Source organism: Protopterus annectens, chromosome 4.part0 (genome assembly GCF_019279795.1).
Source record: "Protopterus annectens isolate FY-2018-M chromosome 4.part0, PAN1.0, whole genome shotgun sequence".
NCBI classification, from domain to species: Eukaryota; Metazoa; Chordata; order Ceratodontiformes; family Protopteridae; genus Protopterus; species Protopterus annectens.
This window is the reverse complement of record NC_056733.1, coordinates 522,067,304-522,089,814: the sequence shown is the minus strand read 5'-3', so window position 1 is coordinate 522,089,814 and position 22,511 is coordinate 522,067,304. Positions and strand designations below refer to the sequence as shown.

General features: G+C 39.0%; 1 protein-coding gene across 2 annotated transcripts in view; it reads left to right on the top strand.

Annotated features, from left to right (window-relative positions):
- TPCN1 (two pore segment channel 1) overlaps positions 1-22,511 on the top strand; it is a 1,721,246-nt gene that overhangs the window by 1,432,974 nt on the left and 265,761 nt on the right. For both annotated transcript variants that reach the window (XM_044068445.1, XM_044068446.1), the window contains exon 23: positions 6,716-6,784. In XM_044068445.1, the coding sequence (XP_043924380.1) occupies positions 6,716-6,784 (69 nt within the window). The remainder of the gene's footprint in view (positions 1-6,715; positions 6,785-22,511) is intronic.

Genomic DNA, 22,511 nt, shown 5'->3' with positions numbered 1-22,511 from the left:
CTTCTGTCTGTGTTATGTAAATAACTTTTTTCTGCTACCATATTCCTGATAGCAAGATAAAAAAGAGTGTTTCCCACTAATGTCTCTAGGTAGCAAACTTGAAAACTGGTGCTTACAGCATTGTTTCACATTTTGTCCCTTCTCAAGAAATCAAATACTTTGCCAGCAGGGGCAGCCCGTGCTATTGGACTGCCGGACTGCAGCCCCCTCAACTGTAAAATAAAGAAAAAATAAAGAAATAAAAAAATTAAAGAAATCGCGGACTTTCGCGCATGCACACTAGTCCTGGTACTCGCTGGGAAAACGCTTCAGACTGCAACATCAGCAGTCTGGAATTCGTCAGGGGAAGATCTCGCGACGGGCAGGGTCTGGTGTGGATTGGAGTTTGCTGCAGTCTCGTCGGGGGAAGATCTCACGACGGGCAGGGTCTGGTGTAGATTTGCACGGGTTTCGTAGCTTACTCGAGATTTATGGTGGTTTACTACAGGGATTTGGAAGATCTACTGCAGGCAAGTGTGTGGACAGGGATTTGGATGTATGGTGGTTTGCTACAAGTGGTGTGTGTGTGTGTGTGTGTGTGTGTGTGTGTGTGTGTGTGTGTGTGTGTGTGTGTGTGTGTGTGTGTGTGTGTGTGTGTCTGTGTGTGTGTGTGTGTGTGTGTGTGTGTGTGTGTGTCTGTGTCTGTGTGTGTGTGTGTGTGTGTGTGTGTGTGTGTGTGTGTGTGTGTGTGTGTGTAAATGCCCCAGGTGCAATATACTGGTGGTTAGACTCATGGTGGTGTGGTAGGGAATACCTCAGGCTTGAACCCTGTACCTTGTATGCAGGTGTTAAAGACCTGAATTCCCTACCCACCACCATTTGTAAAATTGCAGATTTTTGCCTCATATTTGATCTGATCTGTTCCTCATAATATTTGTGGTTTGTAAATGTTGCAATGCTTGCTATTTGATGGTGCAGTGGTAGCATTGTTGCCTCGCAGCTGCAGATTATCAGGTTTGATTCTTGGCTGGGGTGCCATCTTTGTGGGGTCTGTATCTTCTCCCTGTGTTTGTGTGGGTTTGCTTTTGTGTCCTCCCATGTTACAAAGACATGTCTGCATTATTTCTTCCTGGGCCTCTGCTGAAAATTGTTTTTTTGTTCCAAGTCAGACTGTCCTGATTAACAAATGTTAAATAAAATTGACAGGCATTTCAGACTTCAGGTTTCTGAATGTTTAATTCCTTACATATTTGATGGTGCAGTGGCAGTATTGTTCCCTCACAGCTATAGGTTTTCCAGTTTGATTCTTGGCTGGGGTGCTTTCTGTGTGGAGTCTGCATCTTATCACTGTGTTTGTGTGGATTTGCTCTGGTGTCCTGCCATTTTACAAAGACATGTGTCTACAGTATTTCTCCCTGGGCCTCTGCTGAAAATTGTTTTTGTTCCGTCAGAAGTAAAATTGACAGGCATTTGAATTTCAGACTTCATATTCTTCAGAAAATACATAGTAAAACAACTTTTTATTCTAGCAATAAATATATAGCAACACAACCTTTTATTATAGCAATTTTCTAAGTTTATAAGATGACTATTTGAAATTTGTTCTTATTTTTGGGACTGTATTACCCTGTTATTGGCTTTGTCCAGGTTTTTTGTGCTAAGGTTGACAGCTATGGCAAGAACTGAATTCACTGAATATGTTTGAGGGCTGTATTCCCTCATTACTGGGTTTGTCCAGGTGTTTTGTGCTAAGAGGTTGACAGCTATGGTGAGAACTGAATTCATTAAATGATAGCCGTTTAAGTTTCAGTCTTCCTCTCTTTCACAAAGCAGCTGATTTGGCGTAGTGGTATGTTGCTCTGACTGTTTTGCACAGTGTCCTTGACAGTAAAATGTATGGTGGTAACACAGCATTTTTCTTTCACAAAGCAGGTGATTTGGCATAGTGGTATGTTGTTCTGACTCTGTTGCACAGGGACCTTGGCAGTAAAATGTATGGTGGTAACACCACATTTTATTCTAGCAGCTTTCCAAGATTATACAAGCAATGTTTAATGTGTCCCTGGTTTTTGCCCTTTTGACCCACCCCAATAAATTTGGCTTTTTCCAGATTTCTTGTGCTGTGAAGTTGAGATGCAGTTGAGTACTGAGTAGATTTTACAAGGAGCTGAGAGCTGCAGGGGAAGAGAAGTTTAGTGCTGATTATGCTAAGTCAGCTCGTGTTGCTAATTGCACAACAGGTTGTGTACTTGCTTTTGATGCAGAAGGTTGTTGGTTCTACTCCCATAAGGGGTGAATGCTGCCATACTGAAAGTTAAGATAGTAACTATGAGCCTGTTATCAGTTTGCCATCCATTTCCTATTGCAATATTACTAGCTTATTTTTAATGTAATTTAGGCAATTTATTCCTCAGGGTCATCAGATACTTTATTTTTCGATGAAACCATGAAATATAAAGGTGATTGCTAGCAGCAACCTCTTCATTACAGATTTATTTAACGTGGAATTATTTAGTTGACTTTTTTACTACTTCAGAGATTGTGCATATTTACTGATAATGGTGGACTGTAGAATTGTGCATATTTACTGATAATAGTGGACTGTAGAAGTTTGAGTAGACTTTTATGATGGAAATGTTCTGAATTGGGCAGTTTTGTCATTGGTGCATGCATTTTGTTTCATTGTTTACTGGAAAAATGTTCAAAGCAATAGGAAGGTGTATCAAAGAGCACATGTATGTTTCATATGCAAGGGGCCTATGATTTGAAATATAAAGGTGATTGCTAGCAGCAACCTCTTCATTACAGATTTATTTAACGTGGAATTATTTAGATGACTTTTTTACTACTTCAGAGATTGTGCATATTTACTGATAATGGTGGACTGTAGAATTGTGCATATTTACTGATAATAGTGGACTGTAGAAGTCTGAGTAGACTTTTATGATGGAAATGTTCTGAATTGGGCAGTTTTGTCATTGGTGCATGCGTTTTGTTTCATTGCTTACTGGAAAAATGTTCAAAGCAATAGGAATGTGTATCAAAGAACACATGTATGTTTCATATGCAAGGGGCCTATGATTTGAAAACAGCCCAGAATTAATCTTTATCTGCCATGGGTAAAATGTATTTTCTTTGAATGTGGGTTTCAATGTTGTTTCAATGAATGTGAGTTTCAATGTCAGAGAAGTTTTAATGCCAAGTTTGTTTAGCAGATGTCTTAGTGTTTGTGCTGTAAAATGCAAAATAAAACTTTCAAATGAAGTTCAAATCATCATAGAAGTAAATCAGTATGCACATTAGTGTTTATGGTAAATGGAGTGAAATAGCCAAGTAATGGATCATTGGAATGGCCCAGGGGGAGGCTCCATTTGACCATGGTTTTGTGAGGGGGAAGGGCGGCAAACTTAGGCAGCCCCAGCTGAACCATACCTCCCAACTGTCCAGATTTTCAAAGAATGAATATATTTTTTGCTTCTTATTTTTGGTTTGCTCCTCATAAAATTTGTGGTTTTCTGGCAAATCGTTTAGGAATTAAGTCACTAAATAATGACACACTGAGTTTCAGACTTCATAACCTTCAGAAAAATGCATGCTAAAGTAAGACCTGTTCTATCAACTGTCTCAGTTTATACAAGAGCAATTTTTAGTACTGTTTATATGTTTCCCCAATATATTTGGCCTTGTCCAGATTTATTGCATTAACAGGTTGAGAGGTACATGCAAATAAATTGCTTTATAGAATTAGGCATAGCTAAACCTCTCAACTGTCCCTGGTTTTGGCTCAAAATGTTGCTCTTCCCCTAATGATCCCTCCGCAAAATAGCAATTTTGGAAGAAAACATGGAGGGTTTATAATTAAGAAATAATTGTAATAATCAGTTAGATTACTTTTATTTCAGAAATGCATGTAGATTATTTTATTTTGTCAGCTGCTCAAGTTAGCAGTACTAATATTAAAGTATCCCTTCTTTGACAGGTTCCCAGCTGTATTGTCTTGCTATTTTATATTTTTACATCACATTTTTGGTCCATTTTTCATAAAATTGTGTTTTTTGGCAAATTAGTGACAAATGATTAAAGACTGAAGTTAGAAAATAATGACAGACATTTGAGTTTCAGATTTCATACCATTCAGAAAATTCATACTAATGCAAGACCTCTATTATCTTTCTAAGTTTATAAGAGCAATATTTTAAAAATTGTCCTTATTTCTGGGCCCTTGTCCCATTTCTTTGTATGGCTTTGTCCAGATTTCTTGCTCTGAGGTTGAGAGGTATGACAAATGTGTCAGGGCCATCACAAGTCAGCCAGAGACATTTCAAACTGTGACATACTTGTTGCACCCCACTCCCCATGTAGTGACTCTGGATGTGTCAAGGCAAGGAGTAGTTATGCAGTGTAAATGTGCAGAGTATCCCCCCCATCCAAGGTAGACACAAGTACTAGAGTGGCTTTTCATCTGTCCTTGATTTTTACAGAATGGTCTGGTTTCTGTCATATTTTTGTACTGTTGATTTATGCTTATTACTCAAAGTACCTGTTGCTCTGTGTTTAAGTAGCAATACTTTAATGACCATTAGGTAAGCTTGGCTGAGATTGCAAGATGCAAGTAAGCTTTAATAAGCATACTGTTAAAGAATTGCCAACATTGAAAGCCTTTCTGTTGCCATGTAGAGAATACTTAACTAGATAATGTATAAGCCTTGGGTATTGAAATGCATATGCCAGTATTTGTAATAAAGGACATGATTACATTATTTTAAGAGTCTCATTACACTTGGAGACTTCCAGTCATCTCTGCAGGCTTTACCCGTAAACAGAATGCCAGTCGTGTGGTCCATAACCTGTGCAGTAATCCTTTTAGTGTGGTCCATAACCTGTACAGTAATCCTTTTAAGCAATGTATCTTGAGCTTATTTCTTGTTTGCTTTTCATTTTTACTTTGATCGTGTTTTCCCCATGAAACAAGTAGATGTCAGGCAGCAGGTCTTTTTTTGGATAAGGAACATTTTTACAAGTGGGGGCATCAGAGATTTCTACTTTCAGCATGTTACTTGGTACTTTAATAAAGCTGAATATAAATTATAATTAGAACTGCAGTGCAAGAAGTGGTTTGAGTTGAGTGCTGCTTGTTTTTCTTATACTTGATTTTGACTGGCATTCCATTAATGTATTTAAAAAAAAGTAATTTATTTTTTCATGCCTCACAACCTTTTTTGTTTCCATCTAGATATTAAGCTGTCATGCCGCCAATGCACTGAAATATTTTTATTCTTCTACACTTCATTTTGTCTTGATTGGATTCATAATGATGGTTTGGCACCCAGGGCAGTATATTTAGTTTTTGTGGTTTTGAGCATAGCTCCTCCCCTTTCTAGTTGGCCACACCCCCTCCCATTGACCCCACCCATCCAGCTGTCTCCCGCAGCCCCCCTTTGATTTGAAGTCACCAGCCGCCACTGTTTGCCAGTGTGGGACTTGACCTGTAACTTGATGGCCACAGGGGGCACTTTGTAGATTTTATCTAGGTACTGAATGCAGGAACTTTTTCATGGACTTGCATCAGGATCAAGATCCAAAGTATGCAGTAACAGAAAAGAACTGATTTGCTCAATAGCTAGCCTAGGTGTAAGTGTGTGACATCACTGAATGTACCCACACTGAGTCTGCATTCCCTGAACAGGGAGCTTTACAGAAGAAAAAAAACACTGAATCATGATTGGTGGAGGGCAGCACAGTTTTGCATTGGTTAGCATTGCTGCCTTACATTGCTTTTTTCTCATTGCACAGAATATTCATGTACTTCCTTTGCTGGTGTGGGATTTTGATGGGTGCCATAATTTCCTTCTATTTTCACAATTCCCTAAATTACCCATAATTCTGCATGTTGTATTTGAATGTTAGTGCTTCCTGTGATAGACTGTGTCCAGTCCAGGATTAATTTCTCTTTTGTGTGCTCACTGGATTTTGGGATAGGCTATGGCTCCCCTGCACCCCTGCTTTTGATAAAGTAAGTTGTTAAAGAAGGAATGAATGAATGATTGGAGAGGACACGTCCATGTTTAGGGCCTGTCATGGAGTGTTTGATGTTAAAAGAGTAGGTCATTGCATGTTAAGCCATTGTACCAGGTAGCACCTTCCGTCCCTCAGCTATAATGTGGTTTTTGAAGACTGTTTTTCCTGGTTAACCTTTTGATATTAGTAATTTCTGCTTCCTTTTTAATCTCTCTGTGTCAGGTTTTTGTTGTCCATGTTGTTGAGTGCTTCTTTGCCTTTGTACTGTTTCTTTAGTGAGAAGGATTGGTGTCTGTTCTAGTAGCAGTCACCCAGTGTCATCTCTGTGATAGACTTGTTTTAAGACTATCAAGGGGATTATCAGAAATCTTTTTATGTTAGTTGCAGCAATAATCTTCCTCTGGTTGATCTCCTTTTATAATAAGTACCTCAAGTAACTATACCTGGTTTGTCGCATCTGCAACTAATTTGCATTAAGGTTAATTGGCATTGTTTCATTGACAGAACTAAATAATTTTCTAAGAAATTAGAAGAATGCTTTTCTTTTTCTAAATCTTATAAAAGTAATGCTTGAGACTGATAGAGCTAACCAGCATTGTTTGATTGACTTGGGATATGTCAAAAGAGGTAAGTCAGGGCTAAAAAGGAAAAATGTTTGCTTTTCCTGAACCTTTTGAAGTTAATTCCTGAGACTGATTCTTGTTTTTCTTCTTTATAGGAAGGTGTGACTTCCCAGACCTCCCACTGGAGTCGCCTCTATTTCATGACATTTTACATTGTAACAATGGTAAGCAGTGAGACCATCAGACTGGTTTCAATCCTACTACTGTTTCCTAAACTTCTGAGATGCAGACTGTCACAACCAGAGAATATTATTGTGCACTAGGACTGTTCAAGCCTGTTAACTAGAATAGAACCGAGAGACAAACCCATTAGTGCAGGACACTTGGCTGTCATGTGGTATATACTGCACATTCTTAAATCCAAATTTCAGTATTTACTTTTATTTTCCTTTGGTTAGTTGTATTTTAGATGTACAAAATGAATTGAATACAGTAGATAACTGCTTCAAGGTTTTGGCCACTGGTAACCAGAACTGTCACTCCTTGTCCAGGATAGCAGAGAATACATGCTGGAAAAAATGGTGATAAACTTTCATTGTTGTGATCTGCTCTGTGAGCTCTTGAGTTTTTTCTTTGCTGCATTATGAAGCATTCAAGACCCTTTCTGCTGTATGATTATGGGTTAATCAGCCGTTAGCTCCAGCTACTGTCCAAGCTCATTTTCAATACATCTGTAGTCATTAACCATTGCTTACATGTTGTTGATAACTGGACGTTTTGAAAGTATTTCAAAAGATCAGATGTACCATCAATTAAACTAATATCTGCTTTTACTTAACAATCACAGCAAGACGTTGTCCCATTCGATTCTCAGCTAGAACGTCTTCTGTGTGGAGGCATACGTGAATGGGCATGCCTTTGTTGAAGGTTGTGTGTCAGGGCTGGTAACTCGGCACGTAAAAATCCACTACCAAACATTAGAGGACCGGAGTTCCGCTGTGGCGACCCCTGACCGGGATAAGCCGAAAGACACAACAACTTAACAAACTCCTTTGCTTTCTGTAACTCCTCCCACCAGCCCTTCCCACTACTACTCCACTTCCACAGTCACTTCTGTAGCTCATTTACTAGCAGCTTATCTCTTTTCACCATCCTTCATACCTTATTCCATCTCATAATTTTGCTTCCCTTCTTGCTTACTGTCTCCCTTCTTTTAGCAAACATCACAGCACTTCACAGTACCAATCCCAAATGTTACATTCATCATCACTTCCCCTATCTGTTGCGAGGAAAAAAAAAGTTAATTTTTGCTGTCTACCTTTGTATGCACAGTATCGACCCCTGTCTCTATTTTAAATACACACTAGATGTTTACCAGAAATTCATCTGCAAAGTAATAAAGTAAAACTTAAAATCATAAGAACAAAATTAGATACCAAGTCAGTATTATGTTTCTGTAATATCGCAGTGCAACTATATTCAGCCTAACCCAAGGCCCCTTAACCTTTCCAGTACTATAGATACTGTAACATCACCCTATTCATCAGATAAAAACTAGCCTACAGAACAAAATCCTGTCTCATCCCACCAAACTTGCACCCTCTCTTTACTCAGCCAGATACACTTGCTTCTCCTAGTCCCATAGCAACCTCTCACTTACCCTCGTACATTCAAAGGTTCACCAAAAAACATAAAATTCATTATTTTAAACCTAAGTAGCATATGCAATAAACTCTCTGAACTTACATGCCTATATCTCTCTCTCCACACCCCAGACATCTTAGCAATCACCAAAACCAGGCTTAAACCCAATGTTAAAGGTACAGAACTTCTTCCACCTCAATGTAATATAATTAGAGACAGTTGAACCAAAAATAAAGCAGGTTGACTATTTCTACTCTGTCCCAACACGTACTCCATTACCCAATACTCAGACCCTATTCCAAAATTCCATAATGCAGAAATACTCATCACCTTCCTTAATTTGGGCAAGAGAAAACGTATATACATTGTTGTACTCCATATACCTCCAGGTAATAATATTCCCATACTGGAAGTTATACTCTCTTGGGTATTATCTAATACCATTTCAGATGAAACTATTATTCTAGGTGGCATCACTTTAGACTGGCAGAACCTAACCACTAACTGCCCAACCTCCTGTATAAACTTATTTGTGGATTCAAACCCCAGTTAGATACAACACATTGTATGATAAAGGTACAATGTACAACTGGATTTTTATTTCTGACCCCTGGTAAATATTTAACTGCTGGTACACTTCTGATGCACTATTCAACAGTATCACAGCATATGCCCTTAAAAGAATAACCTATCTGACCTAGTTACAGCAGTATAAAACTACATGCAATTTGTTAGAATTCAACCAACAGAGATTTAGTGTTGCTTTAAAAGCCATCAACTGGACAGTACTAAAAACACTCCCTTTAAATAATGATGTTACACAGTTCAGCACCTTTTGCTAAACACTCTTACAGCTTTGCTCTTCTCCACAATAGAAGAATGAAAACTAGACACTTCCCTTGACTTTCAGAACAGAATAAGAACTATATGCACAGTAGAGAGCATGGAAAGTCTGGCCAAAAAAAAAAAAATATATATATATATATATATATATATATATATATATATATATATATATAAAACTAATAACTTTTCAAACCTTTAGGCAACTCTGTAACTATGTACAAAAAACAGGTTAATCTTAACAAGAAACAATATAATACACCCCCCCCAAACTGACCACAAGTATAATCCAAAATAATTCTGGTCTTCGATTACTTCCCTACTGAACCCAGGTACAAAACAAGAACCTAGCTCATCCCCAAATAAATCCCCACTGCAAACTGCAACAGATGTCTAGCCTTCTTTCGTTGAAAGCATTGCCTCCTTAAACTAATAACCCACCAACCCTTTGCTTAAAATGCCCATAAATTCCATAACATCTCCTAATGCTTCTTCACATTCAGATCTAAACCATTCTAACAGCACTACTCACACGTCCTTTAACTCCAGTACCCAATAATATAATAAAAAAAAAAATACTTCTTAAATTTAAACTGTACTCCACCTCCGCCAGCAACTTACTGCCAAAATATCAAAGGCTATAAACTGAAGCCATATCTTACCCAGTTATCATCCTAATTAATAGATCTCTACAGGAAGTGCATGTTCCCACCATTTGGAAAATATTCATTATCATTCCCCTACATTAAGGGAGAAAATGAAATGAAGTGTCACATTTCCAACTCATTGCATTACCGTCCCCTCTTTCTAAAATTTATAAAACCATATCCATAAACAGCTTCTATAATACGTCCTTCAAAACCAAATCCTTATTTATACTCAGAATGGCTTTCAACCCACATACATAGCACAACCTGTATACTTCTATCCTTCATAGGCACTGTAAACAAAGCCAAGGATGTCTCCTCTTTATTCCTTGACTTCTTTAAAGTCTTCGATACAATCTCTCAACTCTAAACTCCTACTACAACTATCCGTCCTTGGGCTGTCATCCCCCACCATCAACTGGTTCAGTAGCTGCATGTCTAATAGACAACAATGTGTAAAATACCATGTCTGTCTCTCCTCTCTCTCTCTTGCTGTCTGTCTCTCTCTCCCCAATATCTACCATATCTTACTGGCATCCTCAAAGATTCCATTCTTGGCTCCTTTCTTTTCAGTATTTCCATCAATAACTTGTATACTGCCTCTTGTTGAATACACTGATGACTCTACACTTGTATACACATCTAATGCCTGTCTCATCTCCAACAAGTAAAGCAAGAAGCATTCTCCTCCACTGAAATTTGGCTTACCATTTCCAGGCTTCTAGTAAACCCTAATAAAACCAAGCTACATGTATTCACTCCAGAAACACACATTCAAAAACTACCCAATTTAAAATCTTTTCTCCTATAGACATTGATATTGAAGTTCTCTCATACAATATTACTTAGTATAAAAATAAATGACAAATTCAAATTTGATCTTCACATTTACAGTAATATCAAAATCTAGTTAAGTTTTATAGGCAAAAGCACTTCCTGTCCTTGTTGACACTGTACTTTTGCCTTCTCTGCTTTATGGACCCCAGCTGTCACTGACTTACAAACTTCCCTAAAGACAAAAATTGAAACGTGCTGTAACTAAATTGCAAAATTGCAGCAGGTAACTCCTACCTCACACACCACTGCTTACCACTTAAAACTCTAAAGAGGCTTGAACTTCCTAATCGCTAACCTATATACTGTTACTTACAATGCATAAAATTGTGCAGAAGCCATCAGCCTGTCCTGCTGTAAAATCCCACATCCATAGCTACCACCCAAACAGATCTCTCCAGCCAAAAGACAAACAACTCTTCTTTATTGATAAACATAATAAAAGTGCAGGGCAAAGCCTCTACTCCTCCTCCATAGCCAAAATATAAAACTCACTACCTATGGCCATCAGCACAAACTCTAGCTTTCATGCTTTTAAACATACTGTAAGACTTCCTTTGTAACTCTTGGCTCTACCCTTGCTGCAACCAAGGCTGAACCCTTCCTAGCATAAAATTCTCCTTTCCAGACCACACATACCCTTTCTCCTCTCCATCTCTTCTCTGTTGTTCTTATCTGACCATTGTATAAAAACTATAAGAAATTTAACTTTTCTCGAGGCTGAACTACTTTTGAGCTTTCTGTGGAGCGGTACTTCTAAACCGTTGCCACATTTCTCATTATCTACTTTTAGTGTACTGCACATCCAGAGTTTTTACATATGGACAGACATATATCCTTCTTAACATCTCTTGTCCGTCTCCGTTATTTCAGATTCACTATTCATATAGAAAATGTTGTTCCTGCTGTTTAATATTTGTAAACAAAAATGTTTTATTACTGTATTACATTTAATGTGATATGTCTATATGAGTTTGTAATGTGAAATGGCGTTTGCAATAATATTGTAATAGTTGCAGAATGCTTTCTGTGATCTAACCTGGAGCTTTTTTCCCCAGCTTCCACGGAAAGTGGGCACCCTGTGGGCCCTGTCAGATTTTCCTGGTAAATGTATGACAATTAATAAGAAAATCTGCATCTCATGTGGTGGTGGTCTTTCCATTTAAGGAAAAAATCTGAATGCTTCCAATGTTAAGAAAGGTGAAACAGAATACCTGAGATAAGGAAAAGATGGTGAGTATATGCCCAGATGATATCCCTCCAAGGGATCTGCTTACTCCTTTGCAGCTAACACCTGGACTTGTGCAGTTGACATATGCCATTTGACTGATTCTAGGAACTGTGAGTAGGGAATACTTTAAGCCTTTCAGGGTGTGGTAAGGAAATACACCCAAAGGCACATATGTCACCTCAGGAAGTAATAGATGAGTGTCCACCAGGCAGAAGACAAGGTTTATTGGGTGTCTTTTCCTGAATGCTGACAGGACTGGAATCACAGATGAGAAAATAAATAAGTAGATAGGTAGAGATGGTGGTTGCTAGTACAAAGCCACACCAGCAAAAACATTTTATATGTCCCTTTTGGTTTCTAGCAGTACCTATTTATCTGCACTTCTGGATCTTTTTATCACATCAGCTTACCAAACATTTGTAATCCTCAAGGAAAAATATTATATCAAGACACCATATATAAAATAATAAGTAATGGAGGCAGCAAATTTCCTCTAAAGAAAATTATCTCTTGCAATTGTCCAAGTCCTTCATTATTAGACTTTACTCCATAATAAATATGTTGTGTCATTTTTTTCATCATCAGTTACTCATTCCATAAGCAGTAATAATTTTATGAGAATTAAACTGTGGGCTAGTCATTTAGTACTAAAAGTACAATATAGTTTGTTTTCTCATACTTGTACTCCTTTTACTTGCAGTAAGAGCCTCTGCCCCCTTTTGATGTGTGTCAAACAAAATGTAAACATATTTTTTAACTTCTGTGTTATTTACTCCTTCCCTTTCCAAAAGATCCCTTTTACAGTTATTTTACCTATTTTATAATTTTTAGTACTTGATATTCAGTTGGTTTAGGCTTTGATTTTCATCTTCTAGTAGTTTTTTTTGGCAACCAACAAAATTAAATTTAACAAGGCCTCACTATACCTAAGCAATTCAGATCCTGTGTCCTAGCTAAAAACAATCATTTCCTTACTTACAGCTATTTGCTCACTCAATATTTTTAAAATCTGCTAACTCATTACACTCCCACAATGTATGTTCCCAGTTACCTTTTTCTTCCCCATTGCACTTCTGTCTGCTATTTACCTGTGGCAAAAAAAATTGGTCTACTTAGAGTGTATAAGTACAGTGCAAACACTTACAAGCAAAAATCCTAAACCTTCTAGACTTTGTTGCATACGTGGAAGTCATACATATTTTCTCTAATTGTTCTCTTGTAAATTCCTTTTCCGACCTCTTTCTAGCCAATTTTTGAGCCTCTCTGATTGGTTGATGTTCTTCTTGTTTTACTGTTGCAGTCATTACATTTGGGTAATCCTTCTGGCAGGTTGCCCTCAGCTGGCCTAAATTCCAAAGTCTTGGGTCCTGCGTTGGCTACTGTCGCCCCTTCCCTGACGTCAGGTCATCAGGGGTATAAAAGAAACAGCCGACACCATTTTCTTCAGTCTTTCTTGCCGCGCGGTGCCCGAAGCAGAAGCAGTTTGCAAGTGCCGGTCAGCCGACTCCTGAGATTTTCATGTTTGAGTTTCAGATCCGAAGTCTTCAATAAAGCTAAGTACCCCATCGGGGAAACTTGTTTCTTGCTCTAGACTGATGTCAGAAAAAGTTAATAATTGTATTTCTTGTGGAAAGCAAATACCTCTTAAGGATTTTCAGTCTTACTGTATTCCTTGCCTAGGCCCTGATCACAGTGTTACTGGTTGTCGGTTTTGTGCTAGATTTAACCAACGCACTATTAAGCGTCGGTATGATTTTGCTTTAAACTTTTTTGGACGCTGGTTTAATTATCTGGAAATATCGTCGGATAGCCATCCGACTACCGGAGTTTACAAAAAACATAAAGAAAAGGATAGAGAAAAACAACCGAAGCCCAAAATCGACGATGAAGCTACTCCTAAGCCAGTCGCCAGTTCTCAGTGAGGTGCTTTCGCAGCCCCTGACGCCTGCTACTTTAGAGTCACAGGCCGCTACCGACTCCCACGTGGAGTCGGCCATGCTGCTGGATACTCAAGGCATTGGAGCCTCGGACGCTAATCCCTCAGATGGGTCTGGAGCCGCTGAGCAGGTACCAGCTTCTGAGGGTGTATTCAGACCTAAACATCTTTACATTAAAACGACTTCTTTACATTAAAACGACTTCAGCTTCAAAGGCAAAGACTAAAGCACCTTCTAAAGCAAGGAAACAAACTCAAGAGCCACGTGGACAGGCCTCCATGCCCAAAAAACAGATGCTCAAAATGGCCGAAGACTTGATTACCTTGATCAGGGGTTCCCATCCCCCACCTGATAAGAGGCCTAGGCAAGACACTGACTATGAATCTTCAGATCAGGTTTCTATTTCTTCTGATTCTTCTTCTGATCAGGAATATTCTCTTCCCCCCTATGAGGATTCTGATGCTGAAGAATCTATGCCTTCAACATCTCCTCCTGAGGACTCTTCTTTTGGGGAAACCTTGCATACCATGAGGGAGCATTTCCACTGGGAGAGCCAAGATTTTTCTGAATCTAAAAAGAGGCTCAGGGATTTTCTTTTACTACCTCAGCATAGGCCTCTAGCCATTCCACCTGTGTTAGACATTGTAGATGATGTGTTTTTGGAGTCTAGTCTGACCCCTGACTCCTTATCCCCAGGTCCTGTTAAACCTGACAGATATTACAGGGTTCCTGACTCTCACAAATTTCTTTTTAAAAACCCTGCTGCTGACCCAGAAACTATTTCACAGGGTCCAAAAGGAGTTAAGGCTTCCACTGCAAAAAACCCAACCCCCTCTGACAGAGATTCAAGAGCACTGGATAGATGGTGAAAAAATGTTTACACATCTGCAACTATGGCTATAAGGGCCTTAAACTGTCAATTTCATATGCTTAAGTATCATCAGCATATCATGGGATTGCTTAAACAGAAAATGTTGTTAAATTCTGAATGTGCAGAACACATGGAAATGCAGGATTTATTGTATGCAGCAGAACAAGTTGGAAAACATACTTTGCAATGTGGTTTTGATTCTTTGGAGGCCTCCTGCTGGGCCGCAGTTACAGGTTCTGTAATTAAGAGGCATGTTTGGTTAAAGGAACAAAATCTGCCTGATCATGTTAAAGTTAAATTACTAGATGCACCTATACAGCATGATACTTTGTTTAGTGTTAAGGCAGATGAGGTGTTAAAGAAAATGGAGGACAAAGCTTAATCTATGCAAACTGTCAAAAGATTTTTTTTACAAGTACAGCCACCTAGGTTTAGTAGACACTGGCTTACAAAATATTGGTCCTTTCCTGTGTCAGACAGACCTCAAAGGGGCAGATCCAGATGCCCTAGGGGCAGATCCCAGGCGCAAGGTTCTTATAGGCCCAAGCAGTGGAGTGCTTCTACCTCCAAAGCTGGAGAAGATAGATCACAAACATACAGAAAACAGTCCCAATGACTTCCCCCTGCCTGCACCAAGCACTTATCTTCTGGTAGCACCCTTAGGGGGAAAATTAGCACTTTTTGTTCAGAATTGGCACATCATAACCCAGGACAAGTGGGTTCTAAACATAGTGTCACAAGGCTATAAGTTCCATTTCCATACTCTGCCAAAGGCAAACGGCTGGCCAGATCTGCCAAAAGATCAATGGGCAGAGGCACAAAAAAAGTCTCATCCCTCATGGACATGGGGGTCATTCAACGAGTACTAGAGCAAGAGCAGGGACAAGGATTTTACTCAGGACTGTTCTTGGTACCCAGAAAGGACAAGGCCTGGAGGCTGATACTGGACCTATCTATTTTGAACACTTTCCTGGATATTCCAAAATTCAAAATGTTGACTTTGCAGCAGCTTATGCCCATGCTGGGCAAGAATGCTTGGCTTGTGACTTTAGACCTAAAGGAGGCATACCTGCATGTTCCAATCAGACAATCATGCAGAATATACCTAAGATTTAGGGCTGGTTCAATGCATTACCAATTCTCTGCACTGCCCTTTGGCTTTAGTACTGTACCCAGGGTCTTTACAAAGTGCCTGGCACCAGTAACTGCATTCTGCAGACAAAGAGGAATACAAATATATCTTTACTTGGACGGCTGCCTCATTCAAGCAGAGAACAAGGACATTCTTCTTCAGCACATGGCGTTTGTGAAAAGACTTCTAACATGCCTAGGGTACACAGTCAACAAAAAGAAATCAAAACTAGTACCCTCACAAGAGATAATATTCCTGGGTGCAAGCTTGAATACAACTGCCCAGATGGCTTATCTCATGCCAGACAAACAAAGGCAACTGACTACCTATTTCAAAATGTTGGCAACAAAGGCTCAGTTATCTGCAAGAAAAAATCTGCAGGCTTTGGGCTTCATGGCATCCTGCATCCTACTAATTCCATATGCAAGACTGCATATGAGGAAACTTCAAAGGTACCTGAAAAGTGTTTGGACTCAACATTGCCACAGCCTGGAAACAGTCATTACTCTCATTCCCTGCCTGCAACAGGAGTTTCGATGGTGGGCAAAGGCTTGTCACCAGAACAAGAGACAGCCATTCACATTACCTCCAGCCAGGCAGACACTAACAACGGATGCTTTAGACTATGGCTGGGGAGCCCACATGGCAGGAAGATGCATTCAGGGCACATGGTCCTCAAACCAAATGCATCTACATATCAATCAAAAAGAGATGTTAGCTGTTCAAAATGCCGTGACAGCCTTCAAGGACTTACTTTATCCGGGACAACTACTGATAAAGACAGACAACACCATGGTCATGTGGTATATAAACAAGCAGGGGGGCACACATTCTTACCTTCTTTGCAGACTAGCCATGACCTTGTAGGACACAGCTTTGACTTACCAAGTACATGTGCAGGCACAGTTCCTGCCAGAAAAGGAAAATATTCTGGCAGACGAACTAAGCAGAAACCTCATGGATCCCCACGAGTGGAAGCTGGATCCACAAGTCTTCAGCATGATGATAAGGAAATGGGGCTGCCCGGACATAGATCTATTTCCCTCCCCTCTCAATTACCAACTAAAAAGATTCTGCACAAGGACTTATCGCAGACAAGCATGGAAAGTGAACGCTCTATCTTTCAGCTGGAAAAACCTATCAGTATATGCCTTTCCTCCACTGCCTCCCGTCCCCAAGGTGCTTTTAAAGGTCAGACAGGAGAAGCCAAAGATGATAATGATTGCCCCAGACTGGCCACGCCAGTACTGGTATCCAATACTAAGAAACTTATCTCTATACCCAGCTTGGCCTTTACCTCAAATACCTTGACTACTGTCCCAGCAAAACAGTCAGATCATGCACAGCCAACTCAGGACATTAAACTTGGCAGCATGGCGGATAATGTAGTCATACAGAAAACACCTCTCAGTAAAGCTGTGATGGATGTCATTCTGGAAGCCAGAAGGCCTAGTACTAGAAAGTCTTATGCTGGAAAATGGAAAAGATTCTGTCCTGGAACCAGGCACAAGGAACTAATACAGCGGTACCAAATATTCCTCAGATTTTCGCAATACTTAACTGAGATGCTGGACAAAGGCCTATCTTTTTCATCAATTAAAATTCATGCCTCTGCCATTTTGGCTCATTACAATACAGAGCCACCACTTTTTTCTCACCCTTTATTAAAGCAGTACCTCAGAGGAGCCAAAAATTGAAGCCCCCCAAGGAGACTACCAATACCTGCATGGGACCTCAACTATGTCTTGGAAAAGCTCACCCTGCCTCCTTTTGAGCCAGCTGCTACTGCTGATATGAAGTTTATATCTTGGAAAACAGCTCTGCTCTTAGCAATTACTTCTGCAAGACGAGTTTCAGAGCTACAGGTGCTCCTGGCTGTAGAACCTTTCATCATTTTTCATCCAGACAGGGTCTTCCTGATGACAAACCCAACATTTATGCCTAAAGTAGTGTCCAGTGTGGCACTTAACCAAGCCATCCCTCTGCCAAACTTTTACCCAAATCCACAGAATGAGGAGAGAATTCTGCATTCTTTGGACGTACACAGACAACTTAGATTCTACTTGGACAGAACCAAAGCTTTCAGGAAGACAGAGCAATTACTAGCGGCATATGCTACAGGATCACAAGGAAAGCCTATCTCAAAGCAGACTATTTCTAAGTGGTTAGGCCACTGCATTAGTTTCTGCTACTTACACCATGGCAAGCCAGTGCCTAAGGGCATTAGGCTTCATTCCACCAGAGCTGCAGCCACCTCAGCAGCCTTGCCTTTCTCAGGGGAGTACCCAACCACAGACATTTTAGAGGCGGCTACTTGGAGTACAGTGCACACCTTTACAAAGCATTATCATCTGCCACTTTACTCTAAATCCAGGGCAGGCTTTGCCACTGCAGTTCTGCAGGACCTCATAGCCGTTCCTACTGCTGTCTAGTTCCAGCTTCCCAACCATAGCTTTAGGACTCTACCCAAATGTAATGACTGCAACAGTGAAACACGAAGAACATAGTACAGTTGTGTACACTTACCATAAATGCAGATGTTCGAGTGTATTCACTGTTGCAGTCCAGGTTACCCACCCGCCTTCCCCCTTTTTTCTTTTGGATCTTATCTTTCCTTCTCTGATTTATACTACCTGTGTGGTGTATTTGCTTTTAGATGAAGGTAAAATTTATATTGGTGTATTTCTGAATATTCATATAAACTTTGACTACCCTTTTTGGGGGCACCTGACATCTGGGGCAAGAAAAACTGAAGAAAATGGCGTCGGCTGCTTCTTTTATACCCCTGACGACCTAACGTCAGGGAAGGGGTGACAGCAGCCGACGCAGGACCCAAGACTTTGGAATTCAGGCCGGCTGAAGGCAACCTGCCAGCAGGATTACTCAAATGTAATGACTGCAACAGTGAATACACTCGAACATCTACATTTATGGTAAGTGTACACAACTTTACTTTATAGTTAGTGGGCAGTGTTTTATATACCCTACTAGTTATCCCTTTTTTAACAGCAGCTTCTGTTCTATATTCAACTAAAACCTCTACCAGAGCACGTCTTTCACTTAGGATTCCCCTATCCCTTTCTCTTTGCCTATACTCCTGATATCAATCCCTGGTAGGGAAGGCAACATCTAGCCTGCAGCCAGAACTTCTTCTTGGTCTCATTCCACTCTGTTACATTTCCCTGTCTAGTTATTTGCTGCTAACCTGGTTCCTTTGCCAGTTTTCTCCAATAAACTCCAGCTCCCTCTTGCCTGTGTTCTGTACTCTTATTTGCAGTCATCCCTACTGGAAAAATCTCTTTTCTCCATTCTCGTGTTGGCATAGTTCTTAGAATGTTTTCTGCTACTTTATAAATATAATATTCTTTATGTTTGTTATTTTCCTGAAGTATCTACATCCAAAAATACCATTCTCTCTCTACATTTCTTGACCCCCCCCACACTTCGTCTGCATGCCTTTCAACTTTGAATAATAACCTTTTGCTTATATTATATATATGAGCCTTAACTGTGTAGTTCTAAAATATCCCTTCAAATCAAGTAATTCAGGACGAGATTGTTCTGTTTGAAGGATTAAATGATCCCGCTTAACTCTTGCCTCTTCCCCTCCCAGATAAATTCCTTCAACTCTTTATTAATTTTTTATTAACTCTTTATTGTCCACAACTTTTTTTTTGGTTGATAAAAATATGCTGCTCAGTATGTAAAACTTAAGAGACTAAAAGCATTTTCACTGCATGTATCTTACTATCCTTATCCACAAATAAAAGCTTCCAGTTTTTCTGTTTTTGTATTATCGTTTGTTTAGTCTCTTACCACATATCCATAGATGCAATAACAGAGACCTTTTTATTATATTTCCTAAGTACTTCATCTTATTGTGTTCCCGTAAATATGGGTATTGCTGTACCAATTTATGTGTGGATACATAATATATGGCTAGAGCCTTTGTTTTATATTCATTAATTTTATACTGTGAAGAGGCTTTAAACTGTCTTAAAATGTTTCACAATACTGAGATGTACTGTTCTGTATTTATCAGGTATAAAATATTATCTTCAAATAAAACCAACTTTTCTTGATTACAGTACCAATTATATCCTTGAATTTCTAACCCTTATTTTCTTTGCTGATGTCTGTAAAGATGTACATCAAATAACAAGGTGGACAGAGGACACGCCTTTCTGGTTCTTCTGTTAAAGCACAACTTATCAGAAAGGAACCCTCTCACTTTAATTCTTGCTGCCAAACCTTCATATATCCTTCTAATTAACCTTATTATTGTGTCAAGGAAGCAAATGCTTCCATTGCCCAACTCATAAATTCCCTCTTACTCTATCGAATGCTTTCTCTATATTCAAGATCCATCAACATCAGTGGTGTTTTCTTGCATCCTGCTTCCCTCTGGATCATCGTTGTTCTGTTGTCAAATGTTTGCCTCCCTTCCACAAAACCACATTGATCCGTATGTAACAATTTTTGCAGCACTTTGCCATTCTTGTAGCTAGTATTGACATAAACACTTTGTAATCCTGATTTAAAATTGCAGTAGGTCTATACGAAGCTGGATCTGATGGATCTTTACTCTCTTTGGGCAATACAGCCACCACAGGTTTCTTCCAAGAAGTTGGTGTCACCCCTCCTTTTAAAATGCTGTTAAACAAATTCTTCCAGATCTTTATTACTTTCTTCGTTCCTAACTTTCAAACTTCTAAACTTCCACAGGAATATCATTTGTTCCTGGAGATTTTCCTACAGATTGATTATATGTCACCAGTTTTATCTCATCTTCTCCTGTCTTAACTGTTAACTGTTGAGCCTAGTCTACCTGTGACTGTGGCATAATTAAGTCTTCCATAATTATTTCCATTTGTGCTCTTCCTTCATTTCCACATTCCTCTGCTTTATACAATTTTCATAAAATTTCCAAAATCTCTCTAGTACCTGTATAGGAAACCTGGTTATTTTTCTTGTTATAGACTTCCTCAGTTAGGTGATGACACTTTTTGTTTTCTGTCACCTAGAGTTGTTATAAAAAATAGTTGCTTAACAGCAAACTTTCTAAATTAATACATATTATCCGACTACTCTTTTTTTAATTTCTTTTCAGCATTCTGCAGTTATGACTGTTCTTGTTCTGTTCAGATTTCCCTTATTCTGCAGTACTTAACCTTTGTCATCCCCTCTAAATAATTCCTGTTAACTTCTTAACCATATCTTTCGCTTTTATTTCTACATTCCATTTTCATTTCATTCCACTCACTGGCTTTCACTTCTCCAATAGCTCTCAGATAATTTCTAGTGCCCGTTACTTAAATTCATCTCTTTTTACCAGGTAGGTTGGAAAGAATCAGTGTCTTATTTTACTTCATTACCCTACATTTTTATCTTAGCTTTTATTGGTCCATATTCTGAAACATTTATTGGATGGATGTCAAAGCTTTCAATCAGATGTACACGTTCCTGTGAAATCTAATTTCTGTGCCCCCTAGCCTAATTATTTACCTTGAGGAATGATATTTAAATTCTGTCTTGAGTTCCTGCTGTCTAATTCATGTCTTCCATACCAAATATTTTCATATGTTTCTTTGGAAATTTACCCTCCTTTAGTATATTTTCCCTTCTAGGTCCCCCTTTTACATTCTTACTATTGAAAATGAAGTTCCAGTTCGCACCTGTAAGTAATATTTCCTACTGAAAGCTGATTATTTCTCTCAAAGTTTTCTTAAGTTCCATAGTAGTAGTTTTTTGGTGAACTATAAATACATGCATGCATAATCCTTCTCACTTGCCAGTAGCCCCTTACTACCACAAATGTACATTACTTTTTCCTCTTCTGTCTTTATTTTAGCTTCACTAGCAGTCAGTATTATTACTTCTCTTTTCCTTTGTCCCTGATATTCTGCTGAATATCCACCCTGAAATCCTTTCTTTGTCAAATTATCATGCTAATTTCTTTTCAAATGCATTTCCAGCAGCATTACTATTTGTACTCTGCATTTCTTAATACAATTCAGTATTCTTTCCTTTTTAGCTATAGCTGAAAGGCCAGTTAAGTTCCAAAATAGTATGGATACTATAGCCATTGTGTAAAAAGCTATTGTTCCCACATAATATGCATGACATTTTTTGAATTTGTATTTCCAATGTTTGTCTTACTTCCCACACACTAATGTTTGGCAGGCTGATCTTTTATACAGTTGTTTCTTCCCATGTTCATATGAACCTAAATCGTATTTTCAGGACTTTCTGGATTAGAGGATTAAGGAGTAGTTAACAAGCTGTTTCCTGTGGTTCAGTGGTATAAATTTTGATTCCGTTAGACTCCCTTGCCTAATTTTATGACTCTGAGCAAATCACCTAACCAGACTATTCCTGGCAGAGTCTGTAAAATTTCCATGGAGATCTGTGCTGTACCCAGGAAAACAAGTATAACCAAATAAATAAATAATGGAAACTCTCAAACAAAAAAACAAAGTACATTTTCAGAATGCACCCCTCCCCTTTTAACTTAAAACAAACATACAAAACTATGCTCATCTTCAAAAAATGAAGTCTTACCCTCTAGATAGGAGCAATTGCCCCAGAATCGACACCTGAACCCGCAGTCATTGCCTAACCTAAAGTTAAGGTTACCCTTGCTAAAAGTGCATGTTGTAGCATGTGTCTGTCTGTTCTTCGTATCTCATGCTTTTAGGAAAGCATTAACTATAACCTCAAGATAAGAAGAAAAGCACTGACTATCTTAGAATGCTCATAACTCCCACGATTAATTGCTTGGACCTGCGGTCAGGTCATCTCCATGTAAAAGC